Genomic DNA, 24,107 nt, shown 5'->3' with positions numbered 1-24,107 from the left:
CTTTATGAAAGCTTAAGCAATGAAATCTGAAAAAACTACCCCCAAAAACGTTCCTGCCGTTTCTTCTCTTAGCAAGTCAGGTTGCACTGGCTGCCTGCACGAGACTCACTTTTGATCATGTTGACGTCATTGGCCCCGTCTCCGATCGCCAGCGTGATGGCTTTCTTGTACCTCTTCACCAGGTCCACCACCATCGCCTTCTGCTTGGGGGTGACCCGGCAGCAGATGACTGCGCTGCACTCGCAGGCCAGATCCACAAAGTTCTGCTGCTGCTGCTCTTTTTTAGCTTCTAGCCTCCTTTTACTTTGCGTCCGCATTCGTCTTTCTTCTTCTGTCCTGGGGAACTTCAGCTTCAGAATCTTACTTCTTTTGGTCTTTTTCTCTAGAAGAATCTCATTCTATGAAGTCAGAGAGGGAAAGGATTAAACCATTTTGGTTTTTCTATCAAGAATACCATTCCCAAGACTTTGATTATGTGAAGGATAATTCTTGGGTTATATCATTGATTATATTGTTCTGATTATACAACATACTTACTATAAAAATTTAGAAAATACAAAAATGTACAAAGAAGAAAATTAAAATTATCCACTAATTGATAAACCAGGTGTAGGCACTGTTACCAGTTTGGTATAATTCCTTTCATATATCTTATAACAAGTCTCAAACTTGGGAAATCACACTATCATTTATAGACTAAGATCTTCAGGTTGGCAGTTAATAAGGAAAACGGTCTAAAATTGTTCCATAATGAACTGCTTTAGTTTGAGCCAAAGGCACAGGTACACTAATGATACATACCAACCACGAACCAGTGATTATTAAGGCACGGTTTCCGCCAGGTGGAAAAAAGGGTTCGTGCACCGGGGCTACAAATTTTGCATAGACTCCACTTCTGTTCCTCTGGTTTTCCATCCTTGTTTGAAGAAGAGCACTAGGGAAAAAGAAATTTAAGTGTTTAAAGTACGAGACTATAAACAGGCCTTTGACTATGAGATAATTTTGACATAGAATCTCTTTTTAAAATTGTGGTAAAAAACACATTACATAAAATTTATCTTCTTAACTATTTCCAAGTGCATAGTTCAGTAATATTAAGTATATTCACATTGTTGTGTAACAATTACTAGAACACTTTCATCTCTCAAAACGGAAACTCTATACCCATTAAATAACAGCTCCCTATTTCCAGGCCCCCAGTCCCTGGTACCCACCACTCTACTTTCTGTTTCTATGAATTCGACTATTCTAGATAGCTCATATGTGGAATCATACAGTATTTGTCTTTTTGTGACTCGCTTATTTCACTTAACATGTCCTCGAGATTCCTCCATGTTGTAGCATGGGATAGTATTTCCCTCCTTTTTAAAGGTGAGCAGTACGCCATTGTATGGCTATACAACATTTTGTTTATTCATTCATCAACCGATGGACACTGGGTTGCTTCTACCTCTTGGCTATTGTTAATAGTGCTGCTATGAACGTGGGTGTGCAAATATCTGTTCGAGTCCCTGCTTTCAATTCTTTGGGGTATAGACCCAGAAGTGGGATTGCTGGCATGGTAATTTTTTAATTTTTTTGAGGAACCACCATACTATTTTCCACAGTGGCTATACCACGTTACATTCCCACAAACAGTGCACAAGAGTTTCAATTTCTCCATATCCTTGCCCACACTCGTTATTTTCTGGGTTTTTTTGTTAGTAGCCATCTCGTGGGTGTGAGGTGATATCTTACTGTGGTTTTAATTTGCATTTCCCTAACGATTAGTGATGCTGAGCATCAGTTCATATGCTTGTTGGCCATTTGTATATCGTCTTTGGAGAAATGTCTGGTCAAGTCCTTTGCTCATGTTTTACTTGGATGACATATGATCTTACTAAGTCTGGATTCCTCCACCATGGGGGTACCATGTTCCTGGTGCTTCGTTATTTGCCAAAGACAGCTAAAGGAAGAAACGGTTGGAAATGTGTTCACAAGCAACTGAAGAAAGGCGATCCTAATCTGAATTATAACACACTGGAGTGACCCCTACTATATTATAAACAGTGGCTTCTGTTTTATTTCCACATAAAGATCTTAGAAATTCTCAGAGCTTTACATCAATGCATTATTGAGAAGACCACATATAACACCTTCACGTGATAGAAAAATGAGTCATGGCATTTTGGAGTAGAAGGGACTGTAAATATCTTATCCAATCTCTTTGTGTTACAAATAAGGAAATCAAGCCCAGGAGAGATGATGCAATTTGCTGCAGCAAGTTGACAGGAAAACTGGAATGAAGACTCAGGTGTCTTAACTCTCAGCCTTGGGCTTCCCTCATTACACACACAGAACCATTATTTTTCACCTTCAAGAGCAGGTGTCTCAACCTTGGCACTATTGATGTCTCGAGCCAGATCATTCTTTGTTGTATGTGGCCGTCCGTTGGATTGTAGGATGTTTAGCAGCATCCCTGACCTCTACCCATTAGAACCCAGCAGCATCCCTTCTCCCCCACTGTGACAACCAAAGATGTCTCCAGACATTGCCAGATGTTCCCTGGAAGGCAAAATAGCCCCCGTTGAGAACGACTGCACTAGAGAATTAGGTATCTACTATCCTTCTGCCTGTTAATTTAATTCTCATTTCCAAGTTGAAAACAAGGAATTTCAAGACCTATCACTAAAAGCCTGGAAGAGAAAAATATGAAGTTATTCAGTCAAACCCTTCTACAGAAATCACCCTTTCGGGAACTACCTAAAGGATGATTCATCTCTCTATAAAGGTAAACTGAGCTAAGAGAATGATCATAAAATTTGCTACTTGCATAAATTTTATCTTCTAATTTATCTCAGGGCCAAATTTTCAACACTTTCAAAAGAGAGACCAGAAATTTATGAAGGCCTCTATCTACAAGAAATAAACCAAACCATGAGGTAATTAACCAAATTACTTGAAACCAAGAAACTACTTAAGTAAACATATTAGTATTTATTTGTCTATTTCTATTTTTTAAAATCTATAAGCACAAAGAGGCATGGTTTACATATCTCCACTCAGAGAGAATGGATCTATTTCAATTATAAGGCTATTGATTTTGTTTAATTTCGCAGAGTGCCTAATATCCTGGAAGTACTCGCAAAAGCTCTAGCATCATCAGTAGAAAGAAGACTAATAAACATCAGCTCCCCCATCATCTTACCAGACTAGGCAAGTATGTATGTTAACAGTTTAATTTGGCCTTGTGACAGCCTGAGGGAGGCTCATAAGGAAAAGCCTTGAGGAATAAATGGAACTGTCAAGGCACTGGGAAATGTATCCTGGCAACGGTGTGGAGCACAGTTCCAGCTTCATAACAAGACAGGGCCTTTTCCCTACTCATTTCCAGGTCTGTTGTGACTCCGATTCAGGGCTAACGAGTGTTTTAGCACGAGCCAACTGTTGAGATATCAGGCCTGCCCCATGCAGACAAGACTACAGATATAACCCACCCAAATGTTTTCTTCCAGGCAGGACTGCGTGGGTTTTTTCTTCTAATTTCCTTTCAAAAGTTAAAATTCCTAGAAAAGGCAATACATGAATATAATTCATATTAATTTGTTAGTGATGTCTCAGGCCCAATTCCTTTTTCAGCAGACAAGCACTGAGGGCTTTTAACAGAGAAAAATGGCCCCTGAAGGGCCAATAAAAGCTCCCAGTTTCCCTAAAACTAAGATTTGCTCAAAATAAGGCCAAACCATGGTAACTAAGAACTGCCTATTGTTCTCTCGCTTCATTGAAATCAGAGGAAACGAAAGTGACATTCTAGCGTCCGCTTCTCCACATGTGTCGTGTCTACCGCATCCAGCCATGCCTTTATAAAAATAAGACACAACATATTCCCCCACAGCAGGCCCTCTACGTACCTTATATCTTCCCCATAGTAGATAGTGGTGTCTTCAGTGAGAAGCTCACAAGCAAATCCTATATTTTCAGCAGTTTCTACAACAGAAAAAAATTAAGTCAAATGTTGTTATGACTGATGAATTTAATAATCAACTTTACCTAGTAATGATGATTTTTTTTTCTATTAATGAAATAGCCAGATTCAAACATGCTTGTTTTTTATAGCAAGGTATAGAAATCACATAAAGAAAAAAAAATCCCTTTCTCTGTAATAAAATAAGTGTAAGTCAAAGTCTGGTTTGAGATGTTTTCAATAGTGAAATGTGCTACAATATCAAATACATAAACTGGTTATTTAATAAATCCATTGAAATACTAAACACATTTAGTTCCTGTGGTTTAATCATTCCATTACAAGGGAAAAAAAGGATAACCACTTCCATAAGCCCTCACATGGGGCTCCTACTGGAGATGTTTTCTCTTTTTCCATCACCACCCACTGGTATTTGTCTAAAGTCAGGATTTCCTAAGCTTATCAGAGTGTGTAACCTACTAACAATGTCAGTCAGAGTAAGAGAAATTCTCTGGTTTCCCATGGGTGGCTTGTGGCATAAAGTATCAATGCCAAACAACTCCTTGTTGAGTTCTAAACTTAAAAAATTAAAATCTTCCCTTGGGTATAAAATTTTAATTATAATTTTCAACGAATAAAATGGGCAAGAAAACAAAAGTTGTCGTCCAGCATTTGGTATTGTTCTGCTCTATGCCCAAGAAATGGCACAGTGCTGGGGAGGCAGAAGGGACGGGAAGGATGGCCCTTCAGGACAGAGCCCATGTCTGGCTGGAGAAGACGACTAATCACAACCAGAAAGATGCGACCAGGAGCTCAGTTAAAAGGAATAAACTCTGCTCCGGAGGGGGTTTGGGGAAGGATGCAGTCAGGGCGGGCTGGAATAACAGAGAAGGGCTTCTTAGGGAGAGTGTCTCGTCTCAAAGAAATGGATAGCGTTTGCACAAGTTGGAAGTCTGAGAAGGTCATCCTGGGCAAGGGAGACAGGAACTATGAATATTTGTCAGTGAACAGATATGATTCCCTACACAATGGATTACCCTTTTTGTCTCCAGTAAGTACCCAGATCTTAACGTCAGCTTTTCCAAGTTTTGAAATGGTTTCTGGGACTCCATCCTGTAGCTTGTCTTCAATAGCTGTAGCTCCCAACAGCTGGAATGTATATTTAAAAAAAGGAATTAGCAAATAACCCAAAAATGTTCCATAATTTCAGTCTGCCAACCTACCAAAGGAAGAAGGGCTAATTACACGGCCCAGTTGGTGTTCTATGGGGGCTGACGGCCGGCCTTGACAGGGAAGGCTGCCGTGTTTCACGCTCACTACAAGCTAAAATAGCCCCGAACTTTTTCTTAAAGTAATTTACCAAGACAAAAATGGAAGTACAAAATCAAGGACATTAAAAACACACTTGCACGGTGTATATGCTACTTTACTCGAACATAAGCCAATTTCTCTTGCTGAAAGTGAAAAGTAGCTATTTGTTGAACATTTCCCATTAATTTTAACTCTACAAGCAATAAGTATTAAACTTTGAAAAACTTCATTTACCAACGGTATATTTTTTTGTTTCAAGATTTTGCAAAATATAAATTGTTTCAGTAATTCTCACAATGTAATAAGTATATGCTGGTTTGCTATGTAAAAATCATAATGAATTTTAATAAGTGATATAAAAATCACTTAATCATAAAAATCAGAATCATGTTTTCTGTCTTTTGGTTTCTCATAATGGCAACTTCTATTTTGCTTGTTGAACAAAAAGGAATTCTAGGGGCCGGCCCGGTGGCACAGTGGTTAAGTGCGCACGTTCTGCTTCAGTGGCCCGGGGTTCACCAGTTTAGATCCTGGGTGCGGACATGGCACCGCTTGGCAAGCCATGCTGTGGCAGGCGTCCCACATGTAAAGTAGAGGAGGAGGGATGGGCACAGATGTTAGCTCAGGGCCAGTCTTCCTCAGCAAAAAGAGGAGGATTGGCAGCAGATGTTAGTTCAGGGCTAATCTTCCTCAAAAAAACAAACAAAAAAAAGAATTCTAATGCCCTAGTTCCACTGTACCAATTTCAAATGCTGAAGTTAGAATTATCTTTCAAGCATGAGATCAAAACTGTGATAAAACAATAAAATTTCCAATTCTGTTTAGAATATCAAAGAAAAAGCTACAAAGGTTAAAACTCACAATTAAGTCTTTTTCGATCTCCTCATACACTTTATCCAGAGCTTCATCCCGGTTAGTTGAGGCTAAGCTGGCAGCCACAAACTTTTTATTCCATTCTTCAAATTCTCTTTCTTCAATTTCCTTGTAGCAAAGGCACAGGGTTCGAAGAGTCTCACTTGCAAAGATCTGTTTTATTTAAAAGACAATCCATCCACCCAATGAAGAGTTAATTTTATGTAATTCAACATCAAGTTTGAAATCTTAATTTGAAGTAATACAGTAAGAGAATTTAAAAAAAAGAGACCATGAAACATGATGAATTCTGTACAAATACATTCTGTAGAGGAGATTAAACAAATACTTTGTTTTCTTAAATATTCTGAGGATCGTAGGAGCGTATTTACAGTTCCCAAATTAGTTAAAAGGGTAAGTAGGCCTTTCTTCTAAATCAAGTCACTAAAGTGAAGAAAACCTTTTTCTCTTAAAATAACAGATGAAGGGAGCTGCCTTGGAGTGTAATGACGTTGTAAACACAGACAACTATAATTTGTTCTCACAAACTGTGTTATAAGTCCAATCAACTATGAACTCTCAACCAAGTATCATTCCCTCAAGCCAATTCTGAAATACACGAGCCGCCGTTAAAGCTGAGATCAAACATTTTAATTAAAAAGAGTCTCTGGGAAATTTAATCACGATGAACAGATTTAAGCCATTTTAAATCACTTAACTATAAACCAGTAAATATGTTTTATTACTTTACAATCATATCTTGTTTAGCCAAGGTGGTAGAACTGGTTCACCCAACTACACGTTCACTTTCAAAGATTCTTTGGAAGGTTCTGCATGTATTTGATTAGACTGCCACAGTTCATATCCTCATGAGAAATTATCCATTGTAACTGCTTCAGCAACATATATAACCCTAAAATGTGACCCCACTTAGTAAACAGCAAATTCGTCAGGGTTCTTTCTGAAGAACCTTTGGCTGGCCTCAGAACTCAATCAGCTGCTTAATGTGAAGGGAAGAAACCACCCTTTATTAAGCATCTACTAAGTGCTGGAAACTGTACAAGATGCTTTCCCTTGCAACAACCCTCCAGGATAGGAATTATCCTCTTCCTCTTTCACACGGGCAATTAATGATTCATCTGAGACAACAACCATGTCCCTCAAGGGCACAAAACAAGCAAAGAGGCAGAACTGGGACACCAGGCCAGATGGATATCCACTATACTTCATTGCCATCATTATAGTGAACCAAAACAATATGAGGAATGGTAGGCAATTCCAAAAGGGAAATTTCCAGAAATATTCTGAGTAATTGCAATATCATTGGACTAAGTACATACAGGTCCCTAAAATAACAAGTTTGAAGTAATGAAGACCAAAGTGATTCACTAGCAAAGGTATCAGAACTCAACCGTCCAATGCATTGCTTTGTCACGCCCTGTCATATATGAATATGCTTTCTTTCCTTCACTATATACTAGGAGGTTGGTGGAATTCTTGGGAGTGACACAAATATTAAGACTACAGCACAGTATGGTTATGTAGCTTGCTCAAGGTCACTGGAAGAGAGACCAGTCATTCCTCTGGGCCAGTCCTGCAGATCCTGCCAACCTGGGATGCTGGGAAAGGGCATGTGGTCATTTACTAGGAAGGCAGGGGCAGAACCAGAACCAGAACCAGCCTGCCATATTCCTACTTTGGTGCTCTTTCCATTCAACTGCCTCAGGACAAGGGAGGGGTCAACAGTTAACACAAAGCTTTCACTCGAGATTAAGAGATAGTACCAGAAAGTGAGTCTGGAATCTGTGGCACAAAGAGTGAAAGTCAGACTTACATCCAGGGCATCCTGCGTCTCTTGCTTTGTAGGATTCATTTGATGTAACCGTTCATAAATTACAGTGTCAGCCCCTTTACAATAAAGCCTGATATTGCCTTCTGGGGTTCTTACTAGTAGCAAGAGAAGGAAAAACAAACAATAAAGTTAGGTTTGATTTCTTAATAGAAAATTACATTTAAAAAGTTAATTAAGTGTTACTATGCAAATAATTCACTATTAGTTTAAGATCATCAATGCACCTAGAAAAACTTTGCTCGCGACAAAGCTGGTAAGCCAGTATCTACATATGACGTGATTGTGAAATAAATATGAAAAGATTTCCTCAGTCTGCTCATATCTTGACTTATTCTTTCAGCAAATACTTACTGACTCCCTATTGTGTGCCACACCCTGTGCTAGTTACTCTCTTCCATACAGCCTTCTTTGTCCCCGCCACAGGAATCTTTCTTACCTATAAACCCATAACACACTGCCTTTAATATTCAGACCATCACATGTCTCCTTGTGACCATTTTCTTGGATTGTTTGATCTGTGCAGTAACTTAACTATAGTATGTGCCTCATAGCTAACGAGATTTTAAGTTCTCCCACAGAGATGCCAGACATGATAATCAGCCTAGATCAGTGCTAGCCACACGGAAAGTGCTCAGTAAAATGAGCCTACTCAGAGTTCAGTAGGCAGTTAAACATATATATTTATTTTATTTTATTTTTATTGAAGTCATAGTAATTTATAACACTGTGAAATTTCAGTTGTACATTGTTATTTGTCTGTCACCATATATATGTACACCTTTATCCCTTATTCCCACCCCTCAGCCCCTTTCCCCTCTGGTAACCCTTAGTCTGATCTCTTTCTCCACGTATTTGAAACATGTATATTTTTATTGGTTAAAAATTCAATCTCACAGCGGAGAAATCTTGTGGACACCACCTAACTGAGTGATCAAAGCTAACATGGCCAATGATGGTGAGCCTTCTGATGCGATGTGCTGGGGAGAATGCAGCCTCATCTCTGTGCTCATCCTGCCAATAATGTATCACCTGAGTCTAATCATGAGGGAACATCGGACAAATCCAAATTGAGGGACTTGACACAAAATAACCGGCCTGTGCTTTTCAAAAACGTCAAAGTATGAAAGATCAAAACCCTGCTGAGGAACTGTTCCAGGCATGTATTGATCATGTAATGCAATGTGTAATCTTGAGTTGGATCCTGAACCAGAAAAAAGAAAGAAAAAAAATTCCTGGTAAAATTTGAAAAATGTTCTATAGATTATATAATAATGATATACCATGTTAAATCTTCTGATTCTGATCATCACATTGTATATAGAAGTGACTGTTCCTGTTCTTAGGAAACATCTACTATTTAGGGGAAGGGACATTAGATCTGCAATTTATTCGCAAATGGTTCAGAAAACAAGAACCTGTATATAATGAAAAGGGCAAAGAGTATGTGGCCAAGGTTAATAGGTGGATATGGAAGAATATACAGGAGTTCTTTAAATCATTCTTGCAATTTTTCTGTAAGTTTGAAATTATTTCAAATTGTGAACTTAAAACAATTCAGTATTAGGAAGAGATCATCATCTCCGCTTGGTGGCCTGTTGTAACGTGCCTGGACCGGAGGTACGATTTTGATTTGCAAGCACAGCCTTAACTTTTCTCAGAACTCCTCTCCTGCTGCATACTGCCTTGTCTGACATCGGGTGTAGAACAGAGGTGCTCAGGGGGGCTCACAAAATAAAAGCACATGTTGTGGGTCTACCACCCACTCTGCTGCCACCCCAGATTCAGCAGCTGGCAGCCCATGTTGTTGAAGGACGTCAACATCTGCAAGATTCAGAGACTGCAGTTGTCCCTTTGAGCGACAGATATCGCGCAGAATGAAGGAAAGAAAACACTAGTTTCAATAAGTCTGTGGAAATCTTCCAGGAGCCAAGTGGTTCATTCATCGCCTCCTTTACCCCGGCATCACTAAATAAAATATGCGAAAGGCAGCATCTAAATGAATGAAATGATTTACAGACATACTCTGAGGGAGACCTACCAATTATAGACATCCGCTTCCGGTCACTGTTGAAGTCTAAAATGGCGAGAACATTGTAGGTCTTCTCAGTGCCCATCTCACTGATGGTGATGGTGTTCTGGGTCCTGGCCAGGAAGGTAAAGCCGAAGTTCCTGGCAGCGCTTACGAGGGCGCCTTCATCAGGGGAGGCCGCCTGGTAGTTGAGCTGACCTAACAAAAGAAGCAGGAGAAAGAACCAGAAAAGCTGTAAGGACAACAGCAGAGGTCACCACCAAGAGTTCACCACTGAGGTTCATTTACATGGGGGATGAGGATGTCTCACAAAGCCCAAAACATCCCCAAGAAAACAAGTCATTGATTCTTTTTTTTTAAATAATTTTTTTTAAGATTTTAATTTTTTCCTTTTTCTCCCCAAAGCCCCCAGTACATAGTTGTATATATTTTAATTGTACGTCCTTCTAGCTGTGGCATGTTGGACGCCGCCTCAGCAAGGCCTGATGAGTGGTGCTATGTCCACGCCCAGGATTCGAACCGGTGAAACCCTGGACCACTGAATGGAGCGCACAAACTTAACCACTCGGCCAGGGGGCCAGCCCCCGAGTCATTGATTCTGAAGGGGTATGCCACCATTAACACTTTTTAAACTTTACAGTGTTATTTCTAATTATAAAGAGTAATATAAACCAGAAGTTAAAAATAAATATCCAAGAACAGGAAAATAATTCCCATAATCCCATCATCCAAAGGAAAAACAACCCTATTGACATGTTATTATAATCCCTTCCAGTCCTTTAGAAAAAGCCCATTTCTGTAATAGTGTCTATCACACTGAATATACATCTACAGTCTGATTATTTTAACATTATATTTCGAGCATGTTGCCATAGCTTTCAAAATTCTCTCTACACATTATTTTAAAGAAAGTAAACATATCATGTCACCATTTCCTGGTACAGACACTTAGTTTATTTCCAAAATTTTTTGTCCTCAACAATAACATTGTAATAACCATTTTGTATGTGTGTAAAGGTTTTCCTGTCTTTATTTTCTAAGGATAGCTTCCTAGTAGGGAAATATGAGCAAGAGAATACTGATAATTTTTAAGCCTATTAGTTACTTATTACTCATTTGTTTTCCAAAAGGGTTGTACCAGTTTCTCTTCCCTCTAGAAGAGTATGTTTACTTCACCTTCTCTATATTTTCATATTAAAAAAACCAACTCATAATTCATCAATCTGTTCAATAGTTTGATGTTTTAAAAGCTGGATAATGGAAAACTGCCTTCTAGTCACAAGTACATTTCAATAATAGGCATAAATCTCACAATGTTCAGTAAGCCAGACACGCAAGTACATGGTTCCATTTATACAGAACATCAAACCAACAAAGCTAACCTATTCTGTTCAAAGTTAGCTTAAACGTCGACGTTTTATTTCTAATTATAGTTACCTTTGGAGGGGCAATGACTAAAGGAGAACAGAAAAGGCACTCCTAGTGGATTGATAATGTTCTTTTTGTAAAAATCTGGGTACTCATGACACGGGAGTATTCGGTGTGTGAAAATCCATTGAACTATATGCTTGTCTCTGTACACATGTTGTATATCAGTAAAATGTTTTTTAAAAAAACCCTCTGCTCAGCCAAAATGTTCTATTTTTCCAATCTAGTTCTTCTGTCTCGAAGTGGAAAGAAAGGTATTTCTACGGTCAGGTGAATTTTCACAGAAAAACGCATTTAATTTTCCACCATGGTTTGAGCAGGATGCAGACCATGGATGGATGGGCAGCTTTTTATACCATCAGGTTTCTGTGGAAGGGGAGGATGCTCCAGGGTGATCCCCCCCCTTCCTTCATGTACCCGCTCAGACGGTTCACTCTAATTAAGTCAGTATTAATCACTTCCCAATTAAGAATGGCTAATTAAGAAATTAGTAATTAAAGATGACATTTTAGCTTCTCTATTTGTTCACCCAGAAAGTCATACACCAGAAGTTACGAATTACTTGCTAAATCCAGCCATTCTACAAACACACACACTGCCAGAAGGCAAAATATTTAACCAGCGCTAACCAAGCAGAAGGGAGAACACAATCCCCTCCCTTCAGCAGGTTTAGCTGGCACACAGATATGTTACATCATACTGACGGCAAACTTATTTCCAACAGAAAAAAGAAACAAAATGATAAAGGTGGTCAAGTTCCCATGACTAAGACAATCATATCTGGAGCAAACACTGATATTTTTACCATCAAAAGAAAATCTCTCCGTTTTATTCTAGTAATGGAATCCCAGAATTGCAGACCAATAGAGATGGGAGGAGCTTCAGAGACCTGGTCCGAACTCCAACTTGATGTCTGCAGGGAGAGACCTGGACTAAAAAAGGAGCCTCTGAAACAATTTCTGGAGAAAACTCTTTATTGATGGCACACTTAGAGGCAACCAGAGAGACCTTCTTTTCTTTTACGGACTAATCTGTGGATCGTGAAACTGATGCAAATAAAGATGATGCTCAAACCACAAATCCCATCTCTCATTATCCCGATTCCATAGCTTCCTCTGGCTGATCATCTTCTAGTCAGCAGCCTTGAAACAAGTTACCTTTCTGACCACTTTTTCCCCTCAATCATCTCACCCCCTTCAAATCACTTGCCAAATGTCTCCCACATTTGTGGCTTTCTCATCCTTCCCAAAGACTCCACCCTGATCCAGGCCCTAAGCTTCCTCACTGATCTCCAGTGTGTCCCTGCTCCAACCTACTAAGACATAGCTCTTTAATCATGGTGCATTCCGACTTAAAGACCTTCAGGTGAAGAGAAGGCCTCCAAGCATTTCACACTTTGCTCTCACATGGCCTCTGCGGAAGGCAGGAGTCTAAGACGGCCTCAAGGTTCCTGCCCCGGCTGGTGGACACACACCTTCTCCAAGCAATTGAAGCAAACACTAATCTAGGTACTGCTGGGAAGAGATTTTGCAGATGTAATTAAGGTCCAAATCAGTTGACCATAAGATAGGGAGATTATCTGGGTGTTCCCAACCTAATTAGGTCAGTCCTTAAAACAGATGGGGCTCTTCCTGGGGAAGGAGATTCTAAGCATGAAAGGGGTTTGATGGAAGGCAGATTCTCTACTGGCTTTGAAGACGGAGGCAACCATGTGGCAAGAAACGAGGAAGACCACCAGGTCACTAGGAGTAGAGAGTAGCCCCAGCTGACAGCCAGCAAGGAAACGGAGACCTCAGTCCTACCACCACAGAGAACTGCATCCTGCCACAACCGTATGAGCTTGGAAGAGGATGCGGAGCTCTAGATGAGAACACGGCCTGAGCCTGATTTTTAGGGAGATCCTGAGCAGAGAACCCAGTCAAGCTATGCTCAGACTTCCGACGTGGAGAACTGTAAACTAATGAATGGGTGTTTTAAGCCACTAAACCACTATTTTAATTACCACTAAACTAGTTTATTACCACTGTGGTAATTCATTACAGAGCAACAGAAAACCAATGCAGCATCTCCACACTTAGCCCCATTGTGCCTCCACATGTACTCAACATTCAGGCCACACAAATTGTACAACTACTCAGATGTTTATGGCAACTTATAGGAAAGGATTTCCTTGCCTCTCTTGTTGAAGACTAACCAATCTCTGTTATTCTTATAAAAGAGAGAAAATGAGAGCACAAGAGTAAAGGCACACCAGCATGGTGGAGGGTAAGGAGGATTCAGCTAGAATGAATTTTAACCTGCTGTATGAGCTCAGGCAGGTCCTTGTGTTTTCTGGGTCTGAATTTCCTTATCTGTAAAATTTGGAGGAGTTATCGCCAAGGTCCCTTCCAAGGGAATCTTTCAAGGTCCTTCATGTATCAAAGCCCAAACCAATTTCTCTTTTAACCTCCTGCACAGGGAACTCTAACTTGTCCCCATTCTCATTGGCTAGAGCAATTGCCTATCATAAGCAATTGTAAGGGAGGATTCCTCAGGATGTACAACACTGCGCCGCAGTGGACAGTGGGACAAAGAGCTGCAAATAGTGGGCTGGAAGGGACTTTGAACTGCAACCTTCTTCTTGCAACACTGAGGAAGTTGGTGCTCAGACAGAAAATCCTGGTCTGTACTATGTGTTACGAGAGGAGCTAAAGACTGGGATGGCCCATCTCCAGGACACAGTCCAGGGCCCTTCCCATTCTCCCAGTGGGGAAAGAAGAAAACAGAGACCAGAAGATTAATGTACATTTGCCTAAGTTGGCTGGGTAGCTCTCAAAATAACACTACCACAAACTCAAAGAAAAAGTAGAATAATTTTACTAATCAGTCAAAACCTAAGAAAACCAAGTTGTCTAAAGACATCATACTTTAGCATTATTGTATGAGTAAAATGTGCTTGGCTGGTCAGACAGACTTTGACCTCTGCTTCAGTTTCTCGTGACCTAGTATCATCTGTTTCCATCTTCCCCCACTTCGCCTGCTAATAGCTCCCCCTTCCAGATATCTCCCCCAATATGAATTCTGCTGTTATCTCGCTTTATTGCACCATTAGATTCATCCTTGGAGAATGGGTTTCTCTGATACTTGCTGCAACATATCACATGCAGCTTCTACACTTTTAGTTTTTATGCATACTCCTCTGGAGATTTCATACCTGCTACACGTGAAACCTCAGGATCAGAATACAGAGGGACCTTCTGCACCGATTAAAGTGGGGAATGGACAGGCAGACTACGCTTTGTCACAGACATGCCAAAAAGGTTCCTTTTGCTCCTTCTGTAACGCATATGTGTACCTATATAATTTATCATTATGTTCATTTGTGATCAAAGGACCAGCTTTCGTTGACACTGGACAAACTTGTAACAAAGCTCTCTCAAGCTACATTTAAGAATTCTGCAAAGGGACCTACAAGTCAGCTTTGCTTGTTCCCATGCAAACACACATTAATTATGCTCCTTCAAATGAAAAAAGGCACCTTGGAGTCCTGGGCGTTGGCTGGTATTATTTCAAACCCTGAACATACCTGAATCTAGAAAATAAAAGTTTCTCTCTGAAATTATTTTGTAGAAAAGATTATCCAAGTTTAAAGTCCACTTACGATCCAAATAAGGTTTGACTCTTCATTCTTAATAAATGTTAAGTAATGATACCATGGGAAGATTTTGCTTCTTCTATTATAACTCAAGAGTCAACCATTTCTTTTAATGATAAGATTTCATTTAGAAAGCGATAAACACATCTGGAGCTCTAACTATGAATAAGATGTAAATTTTCAGAGACCAAAATCTTGCTTCATACTTTGTCATCCCATTTATCACCCAGTGAAAGGTGCTCACAAATATTCTGTGCTTGAGTGAAAGTGACACAAACTCGTCATGCTTACTACTCTATATGCCTCTGAGTCCCAAGCACAAGTCACCTGTAAACTAAAAAACTGGTCTCCGAAGTCAAAGACGCCAGAGAAACACTCACCATCAATTCTGTCCACCATGACAGTGTGGCAAACAGCGAGCAAGAAGAAGAACTGCCGGACTTCGGGCTCTTTCCCTGACTGGATTTGCTCAATGAGATAATGGTCGTAAAAGGCAAACTTCCCATCAGCAAATGTATTCCAGCTAAAGTCAACTTGCTGAAAGAAGTAGAGAAGGAAAAGAAAATGTGATTTAAAAACCCAGTTTGGGCTTAACAAATCCCAAGTGTTTATGCAAAAATCACCTTAGGATTTTAACACAGTCTTAAGAGTCAAGAGGCTCACACCTGTCTTAAAACAAAAAGACACTCCGTTGTGGGTTGAATTGTGTCCCCTCACCCCACAATAGATATGTTGAAGTCCTAACCCCTGGTACCTGTCAATATGACTTTACTTGGAAATAAGGTCTTTGCAGATATAATCAAGTTAACATGAGGTTATAGTGGATTAGGGTGGGCCCCCATCCAATGACTGGCATCTTTATAAAAGGAGGGAAACTTGGACACAGACACACAGGGGGAACACATGCGACAACACACGCAGACATCTGAGTGTTGCGTCTACAAGCCAAGGAACACCAAGGACTGCAGGCAACCACCAGAAGCTGGAAAAGGCAAGAAAGGCTTCCTCCCCAGAGCCTTCAGAGGGAGCACGGCCCTGCTGACACTTTGATTTCAGACTTCCAGCCTCCAGAACTGTCGAGAATAAATCTCTGTTGTTCTAAGCCACCCAGTTTGTGGTAATTTGTTACAGCAGCCCTACGAAACTAATCCATACCCCGAACAATGCCTAAAGTTAAAGGACTCACCTCTATTTTGCTATGATTATTTTGAGAAGCATCTCTATGGTCTCCTGAAAAACAGACAGGACAAAGCAGATTGAGTCACGACCTGTGTCCAGAGGTCCCTCCCCATCTTGCTGTGTTGGTGGTGGTGCTGTGGGTCTCATAGCCTGTTTCTGGACAACCCTCAAGATAAGAAGGGTTTTTACATTTTTCAAGAGTTGCAAAAAACAAACAAGACTTAACAAAAAATATCTGATACAGACCTATATGGCCTGCAAAGACTAAAATATTTCTATCTGGCTCTTTATAGAAAAAGTTCGTTGACCCCTGGTCAAGAGACACAAATACTGGCACCTGTGTCCCTCTACACTGTACTCTCCTCTGGGGCCAGACTCATGTCCTTTGAAGTGCTCTACATCTCCCAGAATGGACTGCCACGCACATGAGAACCATTTCCTCAACCTCCCAGTGTCCCACCTTCCTCACTGATGCTCACTATGTGAAAACATGTTCATGTTCATAGTATAAAGTTTCCTACAAGTGGAAAGCATATGGTGTTCTTATAGCTTTTTTAAAAAAAACGGTATTAAGTCTTTGTTTAAAAGTTGGAGCACTCTATTTGAAGGCAGTAATATTTTTATAAATATATAGCACATTTCAGAATATTAGAATGGAAATCAACTTTTTAAAAATAACTGTGGTGACAGATACATAACATAAAATTTACCATCTTGACCATTTTTAAGTGCAGAATTCAGAGGCATTAAGTATAATTACACTGTTGTGCAACCATCACCACCGTCCACTTCCATAGCTCTTTTCATCTGGTAAAATTAAAACTCTGTACTCATTAAACACTAACTCCCCATTCCTCTCTGCCCCCCAGCCCCTGGCAACCACCATTCCACTTAGTCTCTACAAATTAGACTGTTCTAGATACCTCATGTAAGTGGAATCATCAAGTATTTGTTCTTTTCTGACTGGCTTATTTCACTTAGCATAATACCCTCAAGGTTCATCTGTGTTGTAGCATGTGCCAGAATTTCCTTTCTTTTTAAGGCTATGTAACAAACTATAGAAATGATCCCTGAAAGTATAGTCTTGTAATATTTCTTTCTATGGATATAACACATTGTCTTTATCCATTCATCCGTCGATGGACACTTGGGTTGCTTCCACACTTTGGCTATTACGAGTAATGCTGCTATGAACATGGGTGTACAAATATCTCTGAGTCCTTGCTTTCAATTCTTTTGGATATACAACCCAGAAGTGGAATTGCTGTATCACACAGTGATTTTACGTTTAATTTTTTGAGGAACGTGTGCCTATTTCTGACTGCTGACCTCTCCCATGCATATGTCCCCAACGCCACCAGCAATGCAGCTTCTGAACTCAACCCGGAATGACCACCAGGGCTCTGCACTGGGAGCGTATGGGCAACTCTGGGACAGCAAGCTCTGGTCATGCATGCCCCAGGCCTGAGGAACAACTTCCACTCACCGTATATTTGCCCGTTGATGCAGCACTTTTTAAAGGTCATGACATTCTGTGTGAGGGTCCCTGTCTTATCAGAGAAAATGTAATGGATCTGCCCAAGCTGCTCATTCAGCGTGGTGGTTCTTGCCTTTGCGGGCGTGTCCTTCTCAGGATAGTACATCTGCAGGTCCCAGTTTATGAAGTAACTCTGTCCAAGACGAATCACTTCCACACTAGGAAGACAAAAGATCACTTTCAAGAGAGTTCTCACATATGATTGGCAGGTAGTGGATTCCATCCTCACTTGCGTGTACAAGAACGAGCTGCTCATCTACAGAGACAAGCCATGTGGTGGCCCACGTGCCCAGCCTCTGGGTTCTCCTGACCAAACACAGCTCTCTTCAGCTTCAGGGTCAAAGCCCCCTGCTCACGGTGGTCTCCCTCTCAGTCCTGAGCACATCTGGCCATGGCCACAGTGCCCCACATTCAGAACACACAGCCCGGTGGGACAGGTGACATGGTAACGCTGCAGATGGCACTGCACAATGTGGCAATACTATTCTCTTTTCTCTCATTCCCCATCGCACCGAGGGACAACTGCAACAGCCGTGTTCACCTTTGCCCCCAACCGCAGGGCAAAGGGAGTGAGGGTCCATGAGGTTACAGACCCCCGTGTGCCCTCATGTAGGGCAAAGGGCTTTTGGCAAATAACTCCTAAATTGTGATTCCACACTTGTGAAAAAGCATTTTTTTCCCCTAAATTCTTATAAGGTTCTAGAATGTCCAGAATAGGATACTCTAAAAGGATCATCTCAATTTGAAAACTGTGATGTGTCTCAGTTTTGAGGAAGCTGTTGACATATCCAGCAACTGTTACATGGGCCAATTTATAACAGGTTATAAGTTTTATAACAAGTTAAGCAGATGGAAAAATAACTCCCTCCCCCCATCCCATAAATATTTCTTGAGTGCCTACTACGTACCAGACACTATGCTAGGTACAGGGGACACACCAGTAAATAAAACAGACAAAATCCCTGCTCTCATGGAGGTCACCTGCTAATGGAGACAAATAAATAGACCAGTCAATATACACTATCTCAAGGGGTGAAAATTCTCTGCAGAAAATGAAAGCAGGGTAAGGGTGGCTGGAGACCAACAGGGATGGAAGTGACATTTAAGATACAGCGAGTCAAGAGATCTTCTGCATGGTGAAGGAAACCATGAACAAAACAAAAAGACAACCCACCAACTGGGAGAAAATATTTGCAAATCAAATATTTAACAAGGGGTTAATCTCCCAAATATATAAAGAATTCATACAACCCAACAACAAAAAAACAAACAACCTGATAAAGAAAAATGGGCAGAGGATAATAACAGACATTTTTCCAAAGAAGATATGCAGATGGACAACAGACACATAAAAAGATGTTCGACATCACTAATCATCAGGGAAATGCAAATCAAAACTACGAGATATCACCTTACACCTGTTAGAATGGGATAATCATCAAGACAAAAAACAACAAATGTTGGAGAGGATGTGGAGAAAAGGAAACTCTCTTACATTGTTGGTGGGAATGCAAACTGGTGTAGCCACTATGAAAAACAGTATGGAGATTTCTCAAAAAATTGAAAATAGAAATACCATATGACCCAGCTATCTGACTACTGGCTATTTATCCAAAGAACTTGAAATCAACAACTCAAGGAGACTTATGCACCCCTATGTTCATTGCAGCATTATTCACAACAGCCAAGACATGGAAGCAACCCAAGTGTCCACTAACTGGTGAATGGAAAAAGAAGATGTGGCAATATATATACAATGAAATACTACTCAGCCATAAAAAAAGACAAAATCGTACCATTTGCAACAACATGACGGACCTAGAGGGTACTATGCTAAGCGAAATAAGCCAGACAGAGAAAAACAAACACCCATGATTTCACTCATATGTGGAAGATATACTAACACATGGACAAAGAGAACAGATTAGTGGTTGCCAGAGGGGAACGGGGTTGGGGAGTGGGCGAAAGGGGTAAAGGGGCACATATATATGGTGACAGATAAAAATTAGACTATTGGTGGTGAGCACAATGCAGTCTATACAGAAACTGATAAATAATGTACATCTGAAATTTCACAATGTTATAATCCATTATGACCTCAATAAAATAATTTTTAAAAAAATACAGAGAGTCAGGAAAGGCCAAGGTGATAGGGTAGTGCTGGAGCAGAGACCTGAAGGACCTGAAGGAAATGAAAGAGCAACTGCGCAGGGAAGAATGTTCTGGGCAGAGAGAAAAGCAGGTACAAAGGCCCTGTGGCTGGCACAGGCACCAGTGAGGAGTATCAAGGAGGCTAGAGTGGTGGGAACCCAGGGAGGTGGTGGAGGTACAGAAGCTGACGGTCAGGGTTGGAGGGCAGAGCACCAGATCACTCCAGGCCTTGTGGGTTATAGTGTGGCTTTGATGCATTTATGCTGAATGAGATGGAAAGCTACTATAGGGTTCAAAACAAAGCAGGGATATTATCTGGAATGACCTCACCTAACTTACGCTTTTAAAAGACTTTTATTTCCAAGAGAAATAAATCATATTAGTCACATGTCATGACCTTTTTATTTATTTATATATATATATATATATATATATATATATATATTTTTTTTTTCCTGAGGAAAATTAGCTGTGAGCTAACATCTGTGCCAATTTTCTTCTACTTTATATGTGGGATGCTGCCACGGCATGGCTGACAAGTGGTGTAGGTCCACGTCCAGGATCTGAACCCACAAACCCAGGCCGCTGAAGAGAAGTGTGCCAAACTTAACCATTAGGCCGTACGGGTGGCCCGTCATGACCTTTTTAAACTCAAAACTACATATACAGCTTATTTTATGACATATGTTTATGGTTTTGGACAAAATAATCTGTGTAATAGTTCTCTTAACAAAGGTAAAACTCATCTCATTTTTTTTTTACGTAACTGCAGACACATGGCTCTCCAGGGTTTTGTTAAAAGAATAACAGCAACTACATGTAATAAAATTAAAAATAAAACAAATGCACACGTAATAAAATTAAAATAAAGTAAGTGCTCCTAATTACAGGTGTGTATGTCACCCTGTACGCCTCTGGGCTATTACTTATTAGAACCAAGAGCAGACTCTGGCTGCTGAGTGTATTCCAAGGCACGATCCCTCTCCCAAAGGTCTAAAACCCAACTGACTGGTGACAGTGAACTTTGATATTAATGAAAAAGTAAAAACAGAAGAAATATCACAAAACAAGGCGATTACCATTTGTAAGAGATATGACCCCGACTCCTTTATTGTGTTTGAGATTGAGATAAGAAACAGACCATTTTGAGAGGCTGAAGGTGGGTGGGGAGCGTGGCATTCCCATTACAAGGCAGTGGCTAGGAAGCCTAATGAGTTAAAAGTAATGGGTATGGCCGGTGATAAGAGGTTAGGAAGGCTCCTGAAAGGGAAAACCACTAAGTTTTCCCTTGACATTCTAAATCTCCACCTTCTCCCAGCCTCTTTCTGAAGCTTGGGGGTTTGGAGCCCAGAGAGAAGGAATCTGACCAAGAGAGTGACTACAGGACTAGCGTTTGATCTCTGAACTCCAGTAGTCTTATCCGTAAAGAGGTTGAGATAGGAAGTGCCATGCCTGGCATAGGGCACACACGCAAATATTAATTTCTTTTCCCTATATTACCCTCAATTCTGAAATGGAAGTTATTTTCTTACTTGTTCCTTAGGACCTTTGAAACAATTATTGCTAGAAACAAAGGCGTCAAGTTGGGAAAATGTACTGTGTTCTTCCCTTAAAGCAAAAGGCTAACGAGAAGACAGGCTTACCTGACATAGAGAGAGATGGGCACCAGTGTGTTTAGAACAATGATGTAGCCCCAGAAATTTAGGAATCCACTGTAGGAGGGTGTAGAGTCTTCTCCATCATAGAGGTACCAAGAATAATTGCCAACTTGAGCTTCCCAGTAAGCATGGCCAATGGCAAGTCCAGCAGAAAGCAGGATAAGAACAACAAAGATCTAGAAGACACACGACATTTAAGTGTATTGTGAAGATGGACTGCCAGTCCCGTGCATTTCATAGGTGTTAATCTACTCAATACTTCACGTTTATAATAATTTAGTAGGCTGTAAAAACAACACACTTAAAATAAAAACAGTGCCATAAGAACACTTTGAAAGTCTATTTGATTTCTACGATAGATTGACTTATCCCACACACCACACATACGATACGGTTTTCTTCCCAAAATTATCTTTCAGAAGAGAAAGTAGAGTCTTATATTCAAATCTTTAAACATTCTCATATTACAGGGCATTCTCTCAATCACTCTTACTTTGAATAATAACATACCGTTTGGGGAAGACGCCTTACCTAAGCACGAAACAATTTCAAAGAATGATGAATTGGGATGCTTATAGAAAATGTTTGATGGAAATGATTTCTTTAAAAAGGTGGCAAGGAAATTTCACCCAGATTTGGGTAATTATTCCTGAAGGGTTTTTTTTCCTCCTCCGAGGAAGATTAGCCCTGAGCTAACATCAGCCAATCCTCCTCTTTTTTCTGAGGAAGACTGGCCCTGAGCTAACATCCGTGCCCGTTTTCCTCTACTTTATATGTGGGACTCCTACCACAGCATGGCTTGCCACACGGTGCGATGTCCACACCTGGGATCCGAACCTGCAAACCCCGGGCTGCCGAAGTGAAACATGCGCACTTAACTGCTGTGCCATTGGGCTGGCCTCCTGAAGGTTTAATGATCACTTAAGGTTAAGACCATTTAAGAAGCAATATAGTAAGTATTCTGTTGTGGAAATTATGAGTATATACTTAAGGAATGAATAAAACAGTCAACTGTCCTAGTGGTATTTGGGTATTTGTGGGTAGGAATAAAATTTCCAGGGACAGATTTAAATGTCTGGACACAGATTCCAAAAGTGCTATATTTCAAAATGACTTGGCACAGAAGGAGAGACAATGAGCTCCTTGTGAGTGCTCTAGTCATAACCACGACAGTGACATGGAAGATGCACGGGAAAAGTTTCAATAAAGTTTTTGTAAAATGTGAGACCAGGAAAAAAGAGTTTTTTCTTAAATTAGTATATTGCTTTTATATGATCTAAAATATGTATATGCAATTACAGTATTATAAGCCCCTAAAAATTTATGTATTCAAATTAAACTAAACACTTGAAAAAAAATTAATTCTCATTGGGAAATTTGAGGACTGGCTAATATTTGGGGCCACTCTAGGTGTAGAAGATTTAACACGGCAGGTCTGCTATCCTTAGAAGGCCTGCTTGCAAGTTTGGCCCTTGGCTGGCGTCTGGGAACTTAGATTTTGGGAGGGTTTCCTGATTCCTTATTTCTTAGTCTCTGATAAGAATGGCTCATGGTGCCCAACCGGTTGTGCAAATCAACATGGTTTACGCTGACCACCTGCAATGCTTCAGAAAGTCTGGGATTTCGGTACATGGCAGGCAGGCAGAGCCTACATGACCAAACCCCAAAAAAACCCCAGGCACTGAGTCTCCAGTGAACTTCCCTGGTACAGATAGCACTTCACATGGGCTGTCACAAATTGTCTTGGGGGGAATGAAGCATGTCTTTTGTGTGAGACCTCATTGGAAGAGAACTCTTGGCAGCTGGCACCTGGTTTCCCCCGTGCTTTGCCCTTCACTGATCTTACTTTGTAATAAGCTATAATCAGTCATAAGTGTGAGTGCAACTGTACACTGACTTCTGTGTGTGCTCCTAGTGAATCATTGAACCTGGGGTGGTCTTAGGGACCCTCAACACACACTTAAACCTGCCTTATATTTGGACTTAAAAATATATGTTGGAAAAAAAAAAGTTTGCTTTTAAGAAAACTATCCCTATGGAAAATTAACAGCAGTAAAACCAACCCTACATGGACCTCAGGAGCCCGATCCCACTAACTTATCTGAGGCAATCTGGTTTTCCAACTGGTCAATCCAGGCACCAAAATACTCAACTACTCAGAGCACCCAACAACTGGAAGTTCCATTCCCAAGGAACTTCTCCTAATAGAAATGCAGCATGTCTGAGAAAAAATGAGTGAACTCTGCCCCCATCCAATCTTGGAATGCCTCAAGCATTTCCATATTTGGCCTACAGATGTAAGATTTCTTTCCATTAGAAAAACATACAACAGAATTAGAGTAAAAGACAGCAATCTAGCTTCTCATCTACCAAAACAGAAAGCAAATACCGTATAAACCATGTAGTTCATCAAGTAATCAATTTTAGTTCTTTTAAATCTGGTTTTCCCACTATTCTTCATTATTTTAGTGTCAGCACCTAAAAATGGAAAATTCAATGCAATCAACAATTGGAAAAATCAATTTACTGGCAT

The 24,107-nt window shown here is 40.4% G+C and overlaps 1 protein-coding gene and 1 pseudogene across 4 annotated transcripts in view; both read right to left on the bottom strand.

Moving 5' to 3' along the window:
- Positions 1-24,107, bottom strand: part of ATP8B1 (ATPase phospholipid transporting 8B1) — a 112,251-nt gene that overhangs the window by 12,299 nt on the left and 75,845 nt on the right. For all 4 annotated transcript variants that reach the window (XM_046671721.1, XM_046671720.1, XM_046671722.1 and 1 more), the window contains 12 exons: positions 23,964-24,052; positions 21,560-21,750; positions 17,715-17,923; positions 16,236-16,279; positions 15,430-15,586; positions 9,997-10,185; positions 7,941-8,053; positions 6,116-6,280; positions 4,981-5,092; positions 3,891-3,966; positions 802-934; positions 110-398 (listed from right to left, as the gene is read on the bottom strand). In XM_046671721.1, the coding sequence (XP_046527677.1) occupies positions 110-398; positions 802-934; positions 3,891-3,966; positions 4,981-5,092; positions 6,116-6,280; positions 7,941-8,053; positions 9,997-10,185; positions 15,430-15,586; positions 16,236-16,279; positions 17,715-17,923; positions 21,560-21,750; positions 23,964-24,052 (1,767 nt within the window). The remainder of the gene's footprint in view (positions 1-109; positions 399-801; positions 935-3,890; positions 3,967-4,980; positions 5,093-6,115; positions 6,281-7,940; positions 8,054-9,996; positions 10,186-15,429; positions 15,587-16,235; positions 16,280-17,714; positions 17,924-21,559; positions 21,751-23,963; positions 24,053-24,107) is intronic.
- Positions 17,129-17,314, bottom strand: LOC124245233 (uncharacterized; annotated as a pseudogene).

The sequence above is a fragment of the Equus quagga genome, chromosome 9, assembly GCF_021613505.1.
Source record: "Equus quagga isolate Etosha38 chromosome 9, UCLA_HA_Equagga_1.0, whole genome shotgun sequence".
Classification (NCBI taxonomy): domain Eukaryota; kingdom Metazoa; phylum Chordata; class Mammalia; order Perissodactyla; family Equidae; genus Equus; species Equus quagga.
This window is presented reverse-complemented; position numbering and strand designations above follow the sequence as displayed.